The sequence below is a fragment of the Marmota flaviventris genome, chromosome 2, assembly GCF_047511675.1.
Source record: "Marmota flaviventris isolate mMarFla1 chromosome 2, mMarFla1.hap1, whole genome shotgun sequence".
Classification (NCBI taxonomy): Eukaryota; Metazoa; Chordata; class Mammalia; order Rodentia; family Sciuridae; genus Marmota; species Marmota flaviventris.
The window spans coordinates 174,414,706-174,434,356 of record NC_092499.1 but is presented as its reverse complement, the minus strand read 5'-3'; the positions used below and the strand labels follow the sequence as shown (position 1 = coordinate 174,434,356).

Genomic DNA, 19,651 nt, shown 5'->3' with positions numbered 1-19,651 from the left:
CTACAACAAACAAAAAAAAATTTTAAAAAGATGTGCATTTATATCTATATAAATATCTCTAGATATAAATGGATGTCCAATATCTCATGTAGGTTCCTAGGAGAGCAGGTACAAAATAAAAAACATGCCATCATAAGAATAAAGGAATGTAAATTAGTATAATATGTAAAAAATAGCTAAATATTCATGACTAATCATTTCTTTTATTCTAATTAAGGAAGTCACATGAGAATACATAGCATTTTACCATAATACTATGAATCCAAGGTACAGATTTGAAATGAGAACTTCTTCTCCATAATATTCACTATAGTGAATGTGATCAATATTGCCATGACAATGAAGGAAAACTCATGTACCTATTCATAATTGTTGGCTAATACATTTTTTTAAAATCTAGGGCTATTTCCTTAAAGCATGTTCCTTGTGTTTCCAAGTTCTTCCATATTAAAGGGTTTTTTTTTAAGGTGTCATGTGTTTTAAATCTGCTTCCTTAGGTCATATCATAAATTTGAGTCAGCACATATTAACATCAGATTTACTTTAAAAAGTAAATTGAGACAATTTCATATATAATGTAAATGCTTAAGTTATCTGGGTTTACACATTTTACATGGCACTTATTAATTGTAAATTATTCACAAGTCACACAAAAATGGAAAAGATGAGTACATTACCTTGAAATACAGCTGTTTTTTCTCTTTACATTTTAGTTTGAGAGGTTTTTACTGATTCATCATTTTCAAGGTCACTGATTCTTCCCTTGGATATGACTAATCTACTGATAAATCCATCAAAGACATTTTTAATTTTCATTATAACTTTTTTTGGTTCCAGCCTTTCTGTTTGATTTTTTCTTAGAGTTTCCATCTCCCTGCTTAACACTATTCATCTATTCCTACATATTGCCTACTTTTTCCATTAGAGCCCTTCACATATTAACCGTAGCTATTTTAAATTCTGTGTCCAGGGCTGGAAACATAGCTCAGTGGTACAGCATTTGCACATCATGTGTGGGCTCTGGGTTCCATCCCCAGGACTGTAAAATGATAATAATAGCTATTATCATCATCATCATTATTATTTTTGTCCGAAAATTATAAAATATGAGATACAAGTTGGTTCTGAGGGTCACATTAGCTTTTCACACCATGTTTTTTATTGCCTTTTAGAATACTTTGTGATTTTTTTTTTGTTATTGTTAAAAGCCAGACATGATATATTAAGTAATAGAAACCAAGGGAAATAAGTCTTTAAATGTGAGATTTTATGTTAACATGCCTAAGAGTTGGGTTCTGTTCAATGTTTTCTGTAGTTGTAAGTGCTAGGTGTTTTGATTCCTATACTGTCCTTAGATCTGTCTCTCTTGTTATCTTTGGGTTTCCCTATGAATTCCCCCTTATATACTCTTGTGCCTTGCAGCTATTAACCACCTGCTATTAAACTGCAGACCTGCTGCAGTGGTGCTAAGGTAATGGGGTAGGAAAAGCATTCTATAATCTTGTGATTAAATCTCAGTCTTTGAGTGGGCCTGTATCTGCAGGCTTTGACCTTTACAAGTGTTTCTTAGCTCTTTTCCCTCTCTCCTAGGTGAGTCAGGAAGGCCAGAGTGTGATAGAGTCAAAGAAATGCCCTTTTCCCCAATGGAATAAGGTTTGGGTAAAATTGTTTATCCTGGAATGTAGGTTTTGCTATTGAGGCCTTTGTTATTATCTTCCTTATATTTCAAAACAGTCACTCTTCTTTTTCCCCTACCAGTCATAAGAGAATTGGTTTGTTTTGCTCTTTACCATGTGAACTTGCAAGGGTTCAACTAATATAACCCATGGAAATGTGACAATCCTATGTCCCCCAGGAGTTTCTCACTTTCACACTAGTCCACTTTCTACCTGCAGAATTTCACTACGATTACCATTTAAGTGTTCCCACAAGTTTGTAAAATCAGTGGTTTCTGCTGCAGGTACGGAGACACAGGCTGTGATTCTCTGGATTTACCTGTCTCTCTAGATTTCAGAGTGGCAGTTTGCCTTGAGACCTTAGTTCTCTGATGAATCCAAGAAAAGTCATTGATTTTCAATTTATTTGGCTTTTTTCTTATAAATATAGGGATAATTTCCAAGTTCTTTACACATCAGAGCTGAAACTGAGAGTCTTCTCTGAATCTTACTGAAGTCTTAACATGTTAGAAGGCCTCCTCCAAAACTGTGTCAGTGGTGAGCAGGAGGACCTGCCTCCTCATTACTACCCGGTAGGAGTGCAAATCCAGGTTCTCCACTCAGCTGCTACTGACAACTGGCATGTGCATGTTGGGGGGGCTATATCAGTGGGAGCTCAGGTTCCCCACTATGCCTCAGCTGATACCATCCCAGAGTTTGGAGGGTAACAAACACTATGGGTAAGGAAGAGGCCTTGCTACTGCTCAGTGGTGATAAAAGTCATATGATTCCCCATTGGCCACCTGTGATTCTGCCCCAAGAAGAGCCCTCTTGCTATACTGTGGGGTGGAAGAAGCTATTATTGTTATTATTTTGCAGTCCTAGGGATGAAACCCAGGGTATTACACATGCTATGCAAGTGCTGTATCACTGAGCTATGTCTCCAGCCCTGGACAGATAATTTAAAATAACTATGAAGTTCAGGCTCCCCACTGGGCCTTCTATGACACTATCCTGAGCAGAATATGGGTGGGGATGGCAGCTCACCCCAATCTGGCAAGCAAGGAAATCTAGGGTCTCCACTCGGCCTTTGTGGGGAGGGTTGGAGCAGAGGTGTACTTTTTCTGTAGGGCTTGTATATAGAGCAGTTATTATTTTAAAGTTTTCTGTCTTACTAGGCTGTACCTTTTCTGATCCTCTGAATATATCTGGATATTCTTGAATATCCAGTCTGGATATAAGGAAAAAAAAAACATAAGAATTCACTATCATCTTATTTCCTGAAGTCTTTAGCCATCCTGCTTCCTTCTCTGTACCTTTCAGAGTATATTTGTGTTTGTTTTATATGAAAGGTCCCATGTTTTTAATTGTATTTAATGAGAGATAAAGCATGTATACATTATACACCATCTTTGTAGAAGCAGAAGTCAGAATTGTCTCCTATATTTATTTAATTTGTGTATTCAACAAATAATATTACACAGAGAAGCCTGTTCCATCTGGCATTTTCTGTGTATTCCAAAACTACTCAGGGATTTAAAATGGGGTCTGAGCCTCTATTGACAGAACAGCAAAGTCCTGACAGCCCATCCTTTCTGGTATCTCTATATCCTGAGCTGGCTTAGAGGCAGTTCTAGAATCATAACTCAGAGAGACTAAACTATATCACCTGGGTCACACATTCTCCAAATCTAAATTTAAAAAATAACAACACCTACAACTCTGGCTTTCCTGATAGCCAGAAACATTTTTAAAATATTTAACATTCCATTAAGATAGCATAAATGTTCACATTCATTAGAGTCCCCACATTCAAGTTCAATGATCTCTTTAAAAGAATGTAGCAGACAACATACTATCAAATGAGAAATCTCCCTGGCACTCTCAATAAGAGAACAAAGATCATCAAGGTTTATGATCTTAAATGTAAGCCAGAACTTCACAAATTTAGGCTTGGTATGACTATTAAAATTGCTTTTAATTTTTTTCCTTCAAATACTTCAAAGTTAAATGTTTTCAAATCACATCTAGTACTAATAAATATTGTATATTTATTTTTATATTTTATAAATAAATGTTATATATTTCAAAATAAATATAAATGTGTTTATATATACATAACATATACATACAGTTTCCAATCATTTTTCACTTTAAAACAAACGTCAGACTCAGGGTTAAATAAATGCACTAATTGACCAACAGGCACCAGGCAGTCCAGCCACTCACCATGTGTTTAGCAAAGCTCCCACCAGGACCAGTGTTGCGTACCAAATGCCCTTCAGAAGGGAAGTTAAAGTTTCCAGCATTCAGGTTTTCTCGAGTTGAGTGATTACCAAAGAGTACAAATGGCTGCCGATTAGGGCTAGAGCAGCAAGAAAAGCATGTGATTAGAAAACAGATTCCTATGACCTGAGTGAGTTCTTGGATTTTTCTGATTGATGTCCTGAACCTAATGTCCTGGATGATTGGGAAGGGATGCCAGGCGACTCTTACTAGTGACCCAAAGGGATTAGTCATTGAGGAACATAACTATATCCACACTAGACTTATATTTTCAACTTAACCTACCTTTTGAGGAACAGTTCCTTAAAATTTCGCTGTGCATAATATAGTGATGAAGCAAAGCCCCAGTTTTATATGACAGTATTATAATAGAAATACAGGTTTTAAAGCATGATAGTGGTTGTGATCAGACTAGGCAGACAACAGAGCAGTTACCAACTTCTGAGTAACTTTCAGGTAGAAAGGATAAGAGAAGGTTGCAAATAGTTTCATTACCTATATACTCCAGCACCACTTGTCCATCCTCTTCCTCCCTCTCTCTTGGCTGAATTCTACCTCCCTCCCATTTTCTGCTCACTCCTCGTTCATTCTAATCAACCCCTCCTCAGTCATTTCATTCATAGAGCTGTTGTAAAAGTCACCAAGTGACTTTCACATGAGGCATACTTTGGCAATCCCAAAGGATTTGTGCTTCCTCACCCCCTAAATCAAATCAACCTCCTGAAAACCATTTATTTAGTTTCCTCCAACCACATGGCCATAACCCCTAATCCCTGCTGCCATAATTTCCTCCCTTAATAACTGCAACGTTTCCTGTTTCACTGCATCCACCCTTACCCTTCTATAACCTATTCTCCAACAGTGATAATATATATACTTTGTACTGGGAATTGAAACCAAGGGGGGCTTTACCACTGAACTACATCTCCTGGTCTTTTTATTTTTTATTTTGAGAAAGGGCCACGCTAAGTGTCTGAAGTTCTCACTAAGTTGCTGAGGCTGGCCTTGAATTTGGATCCTCTTGCCTCGGCCTTCTAAGTTACTGGAATTACAAGCCCGCACTACTGCACCTGGTTGTGAAATTAATCTTTTAGATATACAAAGCATTCACTACCTGTTATTCTCAGGAGAAGTACCAAAATTTTGCAAATGGCAAACAAGGGCTTGTATGGTCTAGTCGATTTCTTCATTTCCATGCAAGGCAGTTCTCCTCCAACTCCCATATTCCAGGATATTTCATGTTCTTTATGTCCTTTATGTTCTTGTTTCAGGACCTCTCATCTTCTCCCTTCTCCCAATTATCTCTACTCATTGTTCACATCTCTCCCAGCGGAGGCCAGACTCTCTTCACAGTATCATCAATGTTCTTTTCTCTTTCATGGTATTAATCAGAGTTTGCAATGATATATTTCTATGTGAGTTTATTTAATTAAGGTCTTATTTCTTCAGCATACTACGAACTCCATGAGAGCAGAAAACATATTTGGTTTATTTATTTTCTTAACCATGTACTTCTCTTCCTTGATATGTTGTAGTAAATATTTTTGATAGGAGATATATTTTAAAAGATAGTTTTCTTTATCCCCCACCCTTTCCTTAAAGTGCTCTTAATGTGTGTTGTGTAGAAAAGTCTTTGCATTTCTTTTCATTCCCCTTGAAATAGTACCTTAAGCATCAAGTAAATAGGGGCTTTGAAAACTAAACATGACTGATTTTTCTTCTGAAACTTAATTCAAGCTAAGTGATATTTTGGGCAGAACAGAATGAGTCTGAATCCCCCCAGGGTATTTTGTTTTACTGTTAGAGTGGACTGTGATTGAGGGAAGAAGAGAGGAAAGATCTATCTTCTTCTTTTTTTTTTTTTAAAGAGAGAGAGAGAATTTTAATATTTATTATTTTTTAGTTTTCGGCAGACACAACATCTTTGTATGTGGTGCTGAGGATCGAACGTGGACCGAACACATGCCAGGCGAGCGCACTACCGCTTGAGCCACATCCCCAGCCCAAGATCTATCTTCTTTATCCATCAGAGGAAGCACTTCCTGTTGATCATGACAAAAATGAAGGAAAAACTTTGGAACACTTCCTGTTCCCCTCTTCTTCATGAGGAGATCCTTTTACTCCCCACAAACCACTATTGTTCTCCTGCCCAGTCCCTGAATTTTTACTCTTGCTTTCCTAAGCTAGGGATAAGGAATCAATATTCCTTCATTTAGATTTTAGCAGGCTCTAATTCATTTAAAGCTAGTTTACCTGGGCACTGTGGCGCACACCTGTAATCCCAGAGGCTCAGGAGGCTGAGGCAGGAGGACTGCAAGTTCAAAGCCAGTCTCAGCAAAAATCAAGACACTAAACAACTCAGTGAGACTTTACAAAATAAGGGTAAGGATGTGGCTAAGAGGTTGAGTGACCCTGATTTCAATCCCCAGTAACTCCCCTCTACAAAATGCTAGTTTACTATAAAATTACCGAAAAATAAAATACATATTCTTTAAAAAAAGCAGTGAAACCAATGAATTTACAGGGTACAGGATTTCTTACCCTGTGATGACTAAAGCCATACTCTTCTGACTCTAGGTTCTCTAATTGAATGCTCCCAAATTTCACCTTGCTTGTAAGTTCCATTTTTTTCTATCACCATTCACACTTCTTCCCTTGGGGACCTTACCTGTTTTCAGTTATATGGCTGGAGATCATTCCATGACTGAAGTAACTTCTGAATGGCTAAAAAGAAGACAATATTGTATATAAGAGCACAATTTTATAAAATAATCAGAAATCGTTCATACATGTTTATATGTGCACACACACACTCAAGAGAGCATGTAGAATGTATGTGTGAGAAAGAGGGATGTCAGTAGATTATTCTAAGAATATGGAAGGATATGTGTGGTGGATAGCAACATTAATTGGAGGACACATAGCAAAAAAAAAAAGTGAAGACAAAAGGCTGCAAAAGTAAAGAAAAATTTTTTTAAATTTTCTTTTCAAATTTATAGTTTTTATTGAAAGAACACTGGACCAACCACCATCTATTGTCCAAATTGCTAATCTTGTAGGGATTTTTCCCCCTTATATTTAGAAAGTTTTTTTATAAATTTCCAAAACATGAATGTGTACTAATTATAATATGCTAATTTAAAATCAGCAACAAGGGAGAATCCAAGGAACACAGAAGTACACTGACAGAAGTTTCCTGGGAAACCAAATAAATAATTCTCAGCTTTTGGATACACAGCATTAGGCTAAACACTAACCAAAGCAAACACACGGGGTCTAGTGTCCAGAGAGTTCAAATTTTCAAACAGCAATTATAATACCTCTAGAGAACACTTGTGTTTTTTTCCAATTATTTAAACAGTATATGTTCATTGCAGAACACAATAAAAACCACCACTGTAATCTCTAAGAACCATTAACATTTTGGTACATTTTCTTTGAATCTTTTTTTCCTTCTTGTTTTTGGGGGGGGGGTGGGAGAGTACTGGGGATTGAACCCATGGTCTTGTGCATGTCAGGCAAGTGTTTTACCACTGAACTACATCCCCAGTCCTTTGTATTTTTTATTTTTATTATTTTTATTTATTTTTCAGACAGGGTCTCACTAAGTTGCCCAGGTTGGCCTCAATCTTGCAATCCTTTCCACTGAGATGGGTAACTGGGATTAGAAAGATGTGCTGCCACACCTGGCCATTCAAATCTTTTTTTCTATGGCATATTCATAGACTCTATATGATTATACTTAAGTGTATTAAGTAGTCCTCTATTCTTGGAAATTTATATTGTTACTAACTCTTCTATATCAAGATTAATAGTGTAATGAATAATTTGGAGCTCTGAATATTTCCTAAGACAGCTCTAAAACAAATAGGCAGAACTATACTGTTTTTCAAAAGAGTTTTGTCAATGTACACTTTCACTTACAATATCCGAGTGTGCCTATTTCTGGGTCTCATCATCAGCACTGCCTAAGGAATGGTTTAAAGAGATTTGCCACATTGATCAATGCCACAATGATCACTATGTTCTATTTTATATCCCTCTTAAAATTTTTTTCAGATTTTTTTTAGTTGTTGATGGACCTTTATTTTATTCATTTATTTATATGCAGTGCAGAGAATTGAACCCAGTGCCTCACACATGTGAGGCAAATGCTCTACCACTGAGTCACAATTCCAGCCCTTTATATCCTTTTGACTATTTTTTTTTTGGGGGGGGGGTACAAGGCATTGAACTCAGGGGCGCTTAATCACTGAGCCACATCTTCAGCCCTTATTATATTTTATTTGGAAACAGGGTCTCATTGAGTTGCTTAGGGCCTCACTAAGTTGCTGAGGCTAGTTTGAACTCGAGATCCTTCTGCCTCAGCCTCCTGAGTCATTGGGATTACAGGCATGTGCCACCTATCCCTTTGATTTTTTAATGAAGTACAATATTTTTGATATGTTCAGTGGCCATATGGATTTCTCTTTGTTACTTATATATTCTTTAGATATTTATCAATTAGAATTTTGGCATTTGTGTTGTTAATTTATAATAACACTTTTAAAATAATAATAGTTGAAATTTATTATGGACTTCCCATGTGAACTGTGAAAGACACTTCAATTACTTACTTTTAAGCAATCCTAATAACAACCTATGAGCTTCATAGTATCATCATCTCCTCTCTACAGATGAGTTGACTAAGACATGAAAAGTTAATTGACTTGACCAAGACCACAGAGCTAGTGAATTACATAGTTGGGATTTTAACTGAGTAATCATTGAGAAAAAAGATAAAATTAGATCTGTATCTCACACCATACACAATAAAAATCCCTTGTGGATTAGTGACCTAAATGGAAAACATTAAACCATGCAAATACTAGATGGTGAATTACTCTTTAACCTTCAATTAAAGATTTTCTCTGATGGGGATTGGAATAAAATTCTTTGCATGTATTATTTTGTCAAAATTACCCAACTACTATAGTATATTGTAGAGCTCCAATTAAAAAAAATTAAAAAACTTTTCTCTGTACAATGATTTAAAATTTAGAGATGATAAAAGATTGATATTTACATAAAAATAAAAATAGTTTCCATAAGTAAAGCAAGTGTGATTAACATGGAAGAAATATTTGGAATATATATAAAGAACTCCTTAAAACTAAGGGACAAAAGACCTAAAAACCTATGCTCTTAAATAACAACAAAAAAACTGTGCTCTTTTGTTCAGTCAATATTGTACCAGGACTGGGGGTACAGCTTATGGTAGAGCACTTGCTATCTATGTGCAAGGCCCTGAGTTCAATCCCTAGTATAGGAAAAAAACTGCATCAATATTAAATTGGAGGGAAAAGAAGACATAAAACAAAATATAAATAATTCTAAACATGGAAAAGATGTTCAACTTACTTATAAGCAGAGAAACCTAAATTAAAACAACACTGAGATACCATTTCTCATCTATAAGACTGTGGAGACAATTTTTGTATGTGTGTATGTTTGTGATACAGGGATTGAATCCAGGGCCTCACACACATTATGTAAGTGCTTTACTACTAAGCCACATCCCCAGCCTAGGACTGTGGAAAAATTTAAAAGTATGACCCTATATTCTATTGGTGAGGCTGTGGAGCAACAGGCACTCTCATATCATTAAGAATGAAAATTAGTACAAACCTTCTTAAGGGGGATTTGGCAATAGCTAACATAATTGTGTATGTATTTACCTTTTGACCCAGAAATCCCATTCCTAGGTGTGTGTGTGTGTGTGTATAACATTATGGAAAGATGAGCATGAAGTTATTTACTATGCCACTGTTTGCAAATAGCAGACTGTTGAAAACTACCTAAATATGTATACATAAGAGAGTACCTGACTAAATTAAGATTCATTTTCAAAATAGAGTATTGTAAATTGTGGCAAAGAAGGAGAAAAATCTCAACAAACTGATTTGGAAAGAGTTCCAAGATATATTGTTAAATGAAGAAAGCAAAGTGGAAATGACTCTTTGTTATTCTTCAATGCAAGAAAGATATAAAAATACATATCTGTTCATTTGTGCAAAGGAAATAGAAGAGATAAATCAGAAATTAAAGAGGTTTGTCACCTGTCAGAAACAAAAGTAACACTTTTTTTTTTTTTTGGTAGTGCCAGGGATTGAACCAGCAGGGCCTCATACATACTAGGCAAATACTCTTACCAGTGAACTACATTCCCAGGTCTAGAGAGTGACACTTCTGAGTTATCTCTTTTTGAATATCTCTCATTCTTAGGATCACAGTAATGAGAAAGAAAAAAAGAATGCAAAAAGCTGAAGGGCACCATTGAAGTGTGTGAGAATTTTGAGGTCTAATTTAGGAATAACTGGAAGGAGAGAGACAGGAAGCTGAAAAACTATTTGAACAAATAATGTACAAAAAATTAGCAAACTTGACAAAAACTATAAATCCACCAAACTAAGAAAAGAAGCTCAATAAAACCCACATGCAAGAAATATGAAGAAAATTGCAGCAAGGCATATCATAATCCAATTACTCAAAACCAGTAATAAAGGGAGAAATCTTAAAAATCTGCTACAGGGACTTTCTCTGCTATGTACAGAGAAACAAAGATTAGGATGAAAGACTTATTAGTAACAAGGTGGGGCTGTGGGGATAGAAAGAATGGTAGAATGAGAGACATTATTACCCTATATATATGTATGATTACACTACTAGAGTGACTCTGCGCCATGTACAGCCAGAGGAATGAGAAGTTGTGCTCTATTTATGTACAATATGTCAAAATGCATTCTACTGTCTTGTATAAATAATTAGAACAAATAAAATTTTAAAAAAGACTTATCAGTAACAAAGTGAGAGACAGTAGAGCAACATCTTTTGAGTACTGAAAGGAAAATATTGTCAACTTAGAATCAATACATGGCAAAAGTATCTTTCAAAAATGAAATCAAGATTTTTTTTCTAGATATACAAAAGCTGAAAGATTTCATCAGAATAAGATTTGAACTACAAAAAATGTTAAAGAAAAATCTTTAGGGAAATAGGATACCAAATAGAAATCCAGGTCTACACAAAGGAAGAAAGAGCGCCAGAGAAAGTAACATCATGGGAAAAGACATAAGATATTTTTCTTATTCAGTAAACCTTTAAAATAGATAATTGTTTAAAACAACAATAACAATATATTCTGGGGTTTACAACATAAGTAAAAGAAAATTCACACTAAGATCAACTCCAGAGGCTGGGGTGTGGTTCAGTAGCAAAGCACTTACCTAACATGTGGGCAGCCCTGGGTTCAAACACCAGCACTACCACCAACCCACAAAAAAATCAACTCCTGCTCCACGTGATCAGGAGGAGGAGAAGGGATTGTTCTGGGCCGCCAGAGAACTGAGTACTGGTGGTAAAAGCCCAAGGTGGACTCAAGGGCAAGCTCAGGAGAGTTGTTGTTCTTTTTTTTTTAATTTGTTCTTTTTAATTAACTTTACAATAGAATGTATTTTGACATATCATGCATACATGGAGTATATAACTTCCCACTTTTCGTGGTTATATATGATGTGTAATTACACTGGTCATGTATTCATATATGAACATAGGAAATTTATGTCCAATTCATTCTACTGTCTTTCCCATTCCCATCCCCCACCCTTTCCACCACTCTGCCCTGTCCAATTCAGGAGAGCTCTTCTAATCCACGTTGACTAATTTCTGTGACATATACACACAAAGGCAGTGTGTATACTTTTTGGTTCTCAATCTAGATACTTCAGTTTACTCATGGAGTGTTTTAGTCTGAAACTGGTAACTTCTCACTATTGTTTGCTTATAAAGGCAGTTTGGGGGCTGGGTTGTGGCTCAGCGGTAGAGTACTCACCTAGCACTAACCTAGCAAACCTAGGCCCTGGGTTTGACCCTGAGCACCACATAAAAATAAATAAATAAAATAAAGGTATTGAGTCCAACTACAACTAAAAAATAAATATTAAAAAAAGACAGTTTGACATTTGAAGGAGATATGTGAAGAAATTATTAACTAGAAATTATTAACTAGAATTTCTGGCTGACAAAGGCACCACCATACTGAAAAGTGAATATTCATCCAGTAGAGAAGCTGGCACAGGAAAAAAGACAAAACACCCTCAACCCCCTTCTGCAGTGCTGGGGATCAAACTCAGGGCCTTGCTCATGCTAGGCAAATGCTCTATCACTGAGCTACATCCACAAGCCCCCAAACAACTTTTTATATAGAGATTGGCAAGGGGGTGAATTTCTTTATGGCATATAACACAGTTTAAGAAAATGATAATCAAATTACAAAACAACAATAATATAGGATTGATAGTGTATTTTGGAAAAAAAATTTAATAAAAACAACAAATAAATTAACAATTCTTTCTTTCATTGACCCTTCCCTTAACATACCTCGCCTGCCTGAGATTCTGAAAGTTCTAGCAGGAAAGGAATTTCTGTATCAAAATTAGCGAAGAAGCTAGTCCACTGATGTTCCAAAGCAACCAAATCCTGGGGAGAAAATGAAAGAGATAATATTATGAAACAGAGATACTTTAGAAAACCAGAGCCATAAAACTGCTATTGATCTCAAAATATCATATATTTATATACGCTGATTAAAAGGTTGTAGCACATAACTGATGATGCTATCACAAGACAAATCTTTATTTTTTCCTTTTTATTTTATTTTTAATTTTTATTTATTTTACATAGAAAATCTTAAAAACATGAAGTCAAGTGAAAAAAGTCAGATGCAAAACACTACCAGGAATGTGGTCCATTTACATGAAATATCCAGATGCAAAAAGACCACCAAGAATACAGTCCATTCATATGAAATATAGAGACAGAACACAGATTAGTAATTGTTTATGGCTTGGAGTGAGGATACAGAATGACTGCAAGTGGGCATACAGAAACTTTTTGGGTTATAAAAATATTTTAAAATTTGATTGTTGTTTTTTTTTTTTTAACTAAAAAATAAATATTTTATTTTATTTTTTTTTTAATTTTTTTTATTGGTTGTTCAAAACATTATAAAGCTCTTGACATATCATATTTCATACATTAGATTCAAGTTGGTTATGAACTCCCAATTTTACCCCAAATACAGATTGCAGAATCACATCGGTTACACATCCACATTTTTACATAATGCCCTATTAGTAACTGTTGTATTCTGCTACCTTTCCTATCCTCTACCATCCCCCCTCCCTCCCCTCCCATCTTCTCTCTCTACCCCATCCACTGTAATTCATTTCTCTCCTTGTTTATTTTCCCATTCCCCTCACAACCTCTTATATGTAATTTTGTATAACAATGAGGGTCTCCCTCCATTACCATGCAATTTCCCTTTTCTCTCCCTTTCCATCCCACCTCATGTATCTGTTTAATGTTAATCTTTTCTTCCTGCTCTTCCTCCCTGCTCTGTTCTTAGTTGCTCTCATTATATCAAAGAAGACATTTGGTATTTGTTTTTTAGGGATTGGCTAGCTTCATTAAGCATAATCTGCTCTAGTGCCATCCATTTCCCTGCAAATTCTATGATTTTGTCATTTTTTAGTGCTGCGTAATACTCCATGGTGTATAAATGCCACATTTTTTTTATCCATTCATCTATTGAAGGGCATCTGGGTTGGTTCCACAGTCTAGCAATTGTGAATTGTGCTGCTATGAACATCGATGTAGCAGTATCCCTGCAGTACGCTCTTTTAAGGTCTTCAGGGAAAGGTTGCACAATTTTGTAAACTTACTAAATACCACTGAATTGCAAAAGGTTAATTTTTTTAAAAAACAGTAATGACCCTCGAGCATATTAATTTATCAACCTTTGATAGAAGGAAGAACTTATTTATGAAGCACCTAAACGATGGTGCTATGTCCAAGTGCCCAAAAGGTCACACATCATAAAGCTCTGTTCAAGTACAAATTAGCTGACCTTAGTTAGAAGTTAAGTGGGGCCAGGAATGACACAGAGCCCTCTTCTCCCTCTAATCTTCTTAGTAGCCATGTGAATACTGAGAACTCTGCACCCTTCCTGGTTGACTCCTTTATATGCAGCTTCCACTCTCTACTCCATTCCATCAGCTTTTCAGTCTCCTCTTTGCACTCATTCTTGTTCCCAATCACCACACATTGGGTTTTGCTATTAGCTTTTAAGGAATCATCAGCTAACAAAGAACATGCCAACTGATTTGCTTAAGATACTCCTCAAGTAATACCTATGCCCTTATTTTGAAGTTGCTAATAATTTGTACTTCAATTGTATAGTTATCTTCACTGCCTATCTTGCACGGTGTAAGGGTACATATGTCAGGCATCTAGTTTAACACCTTGCTCTCATTAGGCATTCTGTTTACTACAACAAGCTTTGTAGGTTAGATCTTTGCTCTCCTCCATTCTTCTCTTCCAGTGGATGATGCATAAGTACTCAGACCTATAGGCTCTATGCTAGCCATGCACTGACTCTACCACTACATAAAATAAAATAAACCTCTGCTGGGAATACTTACTTAAAACAACCATCTCACTAATGGCTTCTCTACTTAGAGCCCAGAATATTTGTAGACGGATATTTGTGTGTGCTTATATGTGTATATGTATATGTGTGTGTGTATATATATATATATGTACACACACATATATACACATATGATACACATATAAATTTCAGTAATCATTTAGGTGAAAATGTTGATATTTTCTGAATATCTTCTATAGAATATGGAATAAAGCATATATATGTATACATATATGTATATACAATCAATGTACCACATAAAGATGTTCGGTTAATGAGGAACCACATACATGATAGTATATATACTCTAGATGAGTAATAGGCTATACCACCAAGGTTTGTATAAATTTATGATGTATGCACAATGATAAAATTGTCCAATGATACACTTCTCAGAATGCAGCCCTGTTGTTAATTGACACATGACTATACACACACACACACACACACACACACACACCCCACATGATAGAGAATTTCCTAGCTGTCCACTGGAGAGATCTAGAAGCAATGACCAAAACAGTAGCAATGATCATTCCTAGCATGCAGATTGTGGTGCTGAAATACTATTTACAATGCAAATAAAAAACACAGAACTTAATAGAGAAAAGACTAAGTCCAGGTCTGGGACAGGAATTGTACAAAATTTGTGCCTGAAACATCTTATCATACTTATCAGCTACTACTCATCATAGTAGCTGGCAAGTAAGTTATCAAGGACTATCAGTATTATGTTAAAAGGACATATGAACCAGTCTGAAGGGAGTTCACTACCCAAAGATGGAATCACTAAAGATGATATCTTCAATGAATATAAGTGTGTCAAATATGTTTAAATCTATGCCTTCAAATTTATATGTATATTTTTAAAACTTAATTGGTTATTTATGAAGAATGGTGAAGGAACCAACTTTACTTTGAAAACTGATAGGTTCAGGCATTTATCCTGCTTGTCCTATATGAACTTCTCACCACTATTTATTGCAAGTTGAACATTTCTCTTTAGAATATAAATGAAGAAGGAATTACAGAATTGAAATATCACCAATGTACAATGGTGAATTAGGGATATATATGATTGTACAGCAATGGTGTTTCAACAAAGAAAAAGAGAATCAATTAAACCTTATATGCTCTTTAATAAAGAATACAATACCCACCAGGTACACCACACCTGTAATCCTAGTGACTCAGGAGGCTGAGGCAGGAGGACTGCAAGTTCAGAGCCAGCCTCAGCAACTTAGCAAGACCCTAAGCAACTTAGTGAGAACCTGTCAAATAAAATATAAAAAGGGTTGGGGATGTGGCTCAGTGGTAAAATGTCTCTGAGTTCAATCCCCCATGCTCACCCCTCAAAAGAGTACAATATCCTTTAGGAAGGAGACTTTCCTCCAAGTATCAATTTTGAAACTGATTAAACCTTTAGATTCAATGACTAATTATCTGGAAATACAAAAGACAGAGGAAAATTTTAAGTACATCATGGAAATAAATCAACAGAATCCCAACTGAGAACAACCAGAAGAAAAATGGAATAGCTTCTTCAACAAATAGAGAGTAAGAGGATATGGAGAACAAAGAGGTAAAAGAGAACCTACAGATTAAAAGAAACCTAAAATACACCCCCCACACACAAACATACACAAGCTACAGGCAGACAGTGCTAAACTATGTGTTAATGAAAGCAAACTGGATGATAAAACTGCAAGAAAAAATAGGAGGTGATTACCAAAGAATTCATGGCTGGGCGTGGTGGTGCATGCCTGTTATCCCAGCAGCTTGGGAGGCTGAGGCAGGAGGATCACAAAGTTCAAAGCTGGTCTCAGTAAAAGTGAGGCACTAAGCAACTCAATGAGACCCTGTCTCTAAATATAAAGTACAAAAAGGGACTGGGGATGTGGCTCAGTGGTTGAGTGCTCCTGAGTTCAATCCTCGGTACCACCATCACCCCTCCGCAAAAAAAAAAAGAATTAATGATAGTGAATTCTTGGACAAGGAGGAAAAGAGGTAATGGGTTTGGCAAAAAAAAAAAAAAAAACATTCAGATTGCTTCTGCAAGTAGCTGGATTATAAGTGTACACCACAGTACCAAGTGAGTCTTTGATGTTTTAATAATAAAATGTCTTTGAAAACAAATGCACAAGCAGTATTTGTTCACTACTGAAAATCCAGAAAACATAGAATAAAAGTCATCGTTAACATTTTTGGAAATGTTCTCTCTCTCTCTCTTCCTTTGTTTGTGGTACTGAGGACCAAACCCAGGACCTTAATAGGCTAAGTAAGCACTCTACTACTAAGTACATCCTCAGTCCTACATATATGTATTTCATATATACAAATATGCATGTAATTGATAATCTGCCATGGTCTAGGTCACACTGCCTTACTATACATGTATTTATGCCTTGTCCCAGTAAATCAGTACTTCAGAGTTTGGGTTCCTGACGTGCAGTTACTGCATCCAGTCAGTGCTCTTTATCCCAAGTTCAGGACTATCTTCTCACTTTGGCAAGGGTTAACTCTGATATATCCCCGTGGAGTATGAAGAGAAGTACACTCCCTACTTTTTCAATTGATACTTTAACCAAGACCTTCAAATGACTGTCTGACTCCTCTGGTTCTAGATCCACTCCCTATCTCAAGCTGGCTGCCACCATATCCTAGCACTGAAATTATGTTTCAATATAGAAAGATGTGCTAAAACATCTGCTCTGTCTCTTACTGGCTACGTGATCTTGGACTAGGAAGTTTTCTAAATCTAAAATACCTTATTGTATATAACTGGGATAACTACTACCTACCTTACAGAGATGTTATAGATAATACAGGAATTAAATGAAAATAATCTATATGAAGCACTTATTACCATACCTTGCACATCAGATGTCTTTAATACTTGTTAATTTCTCCGCCTCTGTAGCAGGCCAGCACAAAATTAGCTGTGACTAATTAAACCACTTAAACCTCCTGCCATTTGTCAGACATCCATAATCTGGTCTCAGTGAAACTATACTTGATACTCTCCACCTCAGCATGTGTATGGCTCTGTACAATCTTTTCAGCTACACTAGAATTCTTTAATTGTGACACTTGAAAATGCAAAAGGAACCAACATAGTTATTAGTTATTAGAATATACCATTTTGTTTTCTGAATGTGTTTAGAAACTGACCCTGAAGGTACATTTCCATTTTAAGGGCCTACCCTAGTAACAGTGTCTTGGTTTGGGTCTATGATAGAAAGCAATGAATGGCTACCTTCTAGATATAAAACACTGTATGCTTTAGGAGTTACATGAAGAAGATACGCACTTTGCTTCCAAAAAAGCACCTTGAAGGAGGTGGATATGTCAGCAGTAATCACAGAACAAGGCAATATTATTAAATACTGCTTTCAGCTCCATGCTATGAGTGAAATGGAAGATGTCATGAATTCTAGTATATTTTTTTAAATATTTATTTTTTAGTTGTAGTTAGACACAATACCTCTATTTCACTTGTTTATTTTTATTTGGTGCCGAGGATTGAACCCAGGGTCCCCCACACGCGAGGTGAGCGCACTTCCACTGAGCTATAACCCGAGGCCCATAAATTCTAATATTAAAAACAACTAGCAGGTATATGAAATATTGTTTTCTCTATATTGTCCCTTTTAATTGCCCTAATAGCCTTGTGTAGTTCTCTATGTCCATTTATAGATGAGAAGACTGAGGCACAGTTGCAACCTGCCTGAGGATGCAACACTAACAAGCAGTAAGGGTGGAACTATTTAGAGACAAGACACCTAGAGCCTGTGTGCTTTTCACTAGACACACCATTCTCCAACTTTTCCCCAGCACAAACTGCATTTTTGGAAATGGATTTGTGCTGGTAAGTGAAACCAATCAGTTTGATGGAAAGTCTATCTGCTTAGACTCTTCCAGTACAAATCTCAAGGTGAGATATGCCACAACAATTTGAAAATCCAAAGACCATGCCAGTGTGCCTTGGCCCTTACCCAGTAGGCAAGGACTCTGAACTTTAGATAGAACTGGGCCCTAGGTTGGTATCCAGCAGAGGCAGGTCTTGGGTGACTCAAAATCCATACTCATGGCACCATCTCTATTAGTCAGGCAAGGGATAGCTTAAGGCAGCCACAGTTGAGGAGCACCTCTCAATGTGCAAAAGAGGATGATTCTAAGGCTTTCAGACATGTTCCTTCCCTGTGCCTAGAATGTTCATATCAACTTCTCCTCTATTTGGAAAATCCCTGATTCTACATGAGTCCTCTGAGAAACAATCCTTAGCATTACCAGAAAGGGTTATTCCTTTAACTCTTATCTTCCCACTACTACTGCAGCAGCTACTCTTCTGAGAAGTAATCCTGAGCACTTACTTTATTGTTTTTAAATAAAATTAAATCTGGCTCTTGGCCTTTAAACCTTAGGACAGATGTGAAGTCTACTATTAGATATTAAAAGGGCTTTTTAGCCCTTCTTAACATGATCTAAGAATATGAAGTTTATGGCAAGTCATAAAATTAGAAAAGGGACTGATATACAGTCATTTCTGCTTCTTCAACTGTATGATGTCACTGTGGTTCAGGCACAATTAAAAAGAGTGGACCCTCTCCAATGACTCCAGAAATACTTGTAGTGTTCTCAAAACAGTGGATATCTAGCCCCACATGAGACCTGCAGTGTCTTCACATTCAGGGTAGGGTATGCAAGTGGGACATGAGTCTCAGACATTGGAAAATACTCCTGAACTACCTCTTTCTCACCTTCATCATTGTTTCATATATATATATATGGTTGATGGGCCTTTATTTATTTATTAATAAATCTTTTTTTTAGAGAGAGAGAGGGAGAGAGAGAGAGAGAGAGAATTTCAATATTTATTTTTCAGTTTTTGGCATACACAACATCTTTGTTTGTATGTGGTGCTGAGGATCGAACCCGGGCCGCACGCATGCCAGGCGAGCGCGCTACCGCTTGAGCCACATCCCCAGCTCCTATTTATTTATTTATGTGTGGTACTGAGAATCGAACCCAGTACCTCACACAAGCCAGTCATGTGTTCTACCACTGAGCCACAACCCAACCCAGCCCCTCCTGTATTGTTAAGGTTATATATTTTTTAATTTTCAATTTTTTCGAAAATTGTTAGCCATGGGAGGATGATGATATCTTTTCAAAAAAGAAA

At 36.3% G+C, this 19,651-nt stretch overlaps 1 protein-coding gene across 2 annotated transcripts in view; it reads right to left on the bottom strand.

The window, feature by feature from the left end:
- Nucleotides 1–19,651, bottom strand: part of Dnaaf9 (dynein axonemal assembly factor 9) — a 149,793-nt gene that overhangs the window by 83,274 nt on the left and 46,868 nt on the right. For both annotated transcript variants that reach the window (XM_027953746.2, XM_071608793.1), the window contains exons 8-10: nt 12,360–12,458; nt 6,610–6,665; nt 3,885–4,020 (exon numbers count right to left, since the gene is read on the bottom strand). In XM_027953746.2, coding sequence (XP_027809547.2) covers nt 3,885–4,020; nt 6,610–6,665; nt 12,360–12,458 — 291 coding nt within the window. The remainder of the gene's footprint in view (nt 1–3,884; nt 4,021–6,609; nt 6,666–12,359; nt 12,459–19,651) is intronic.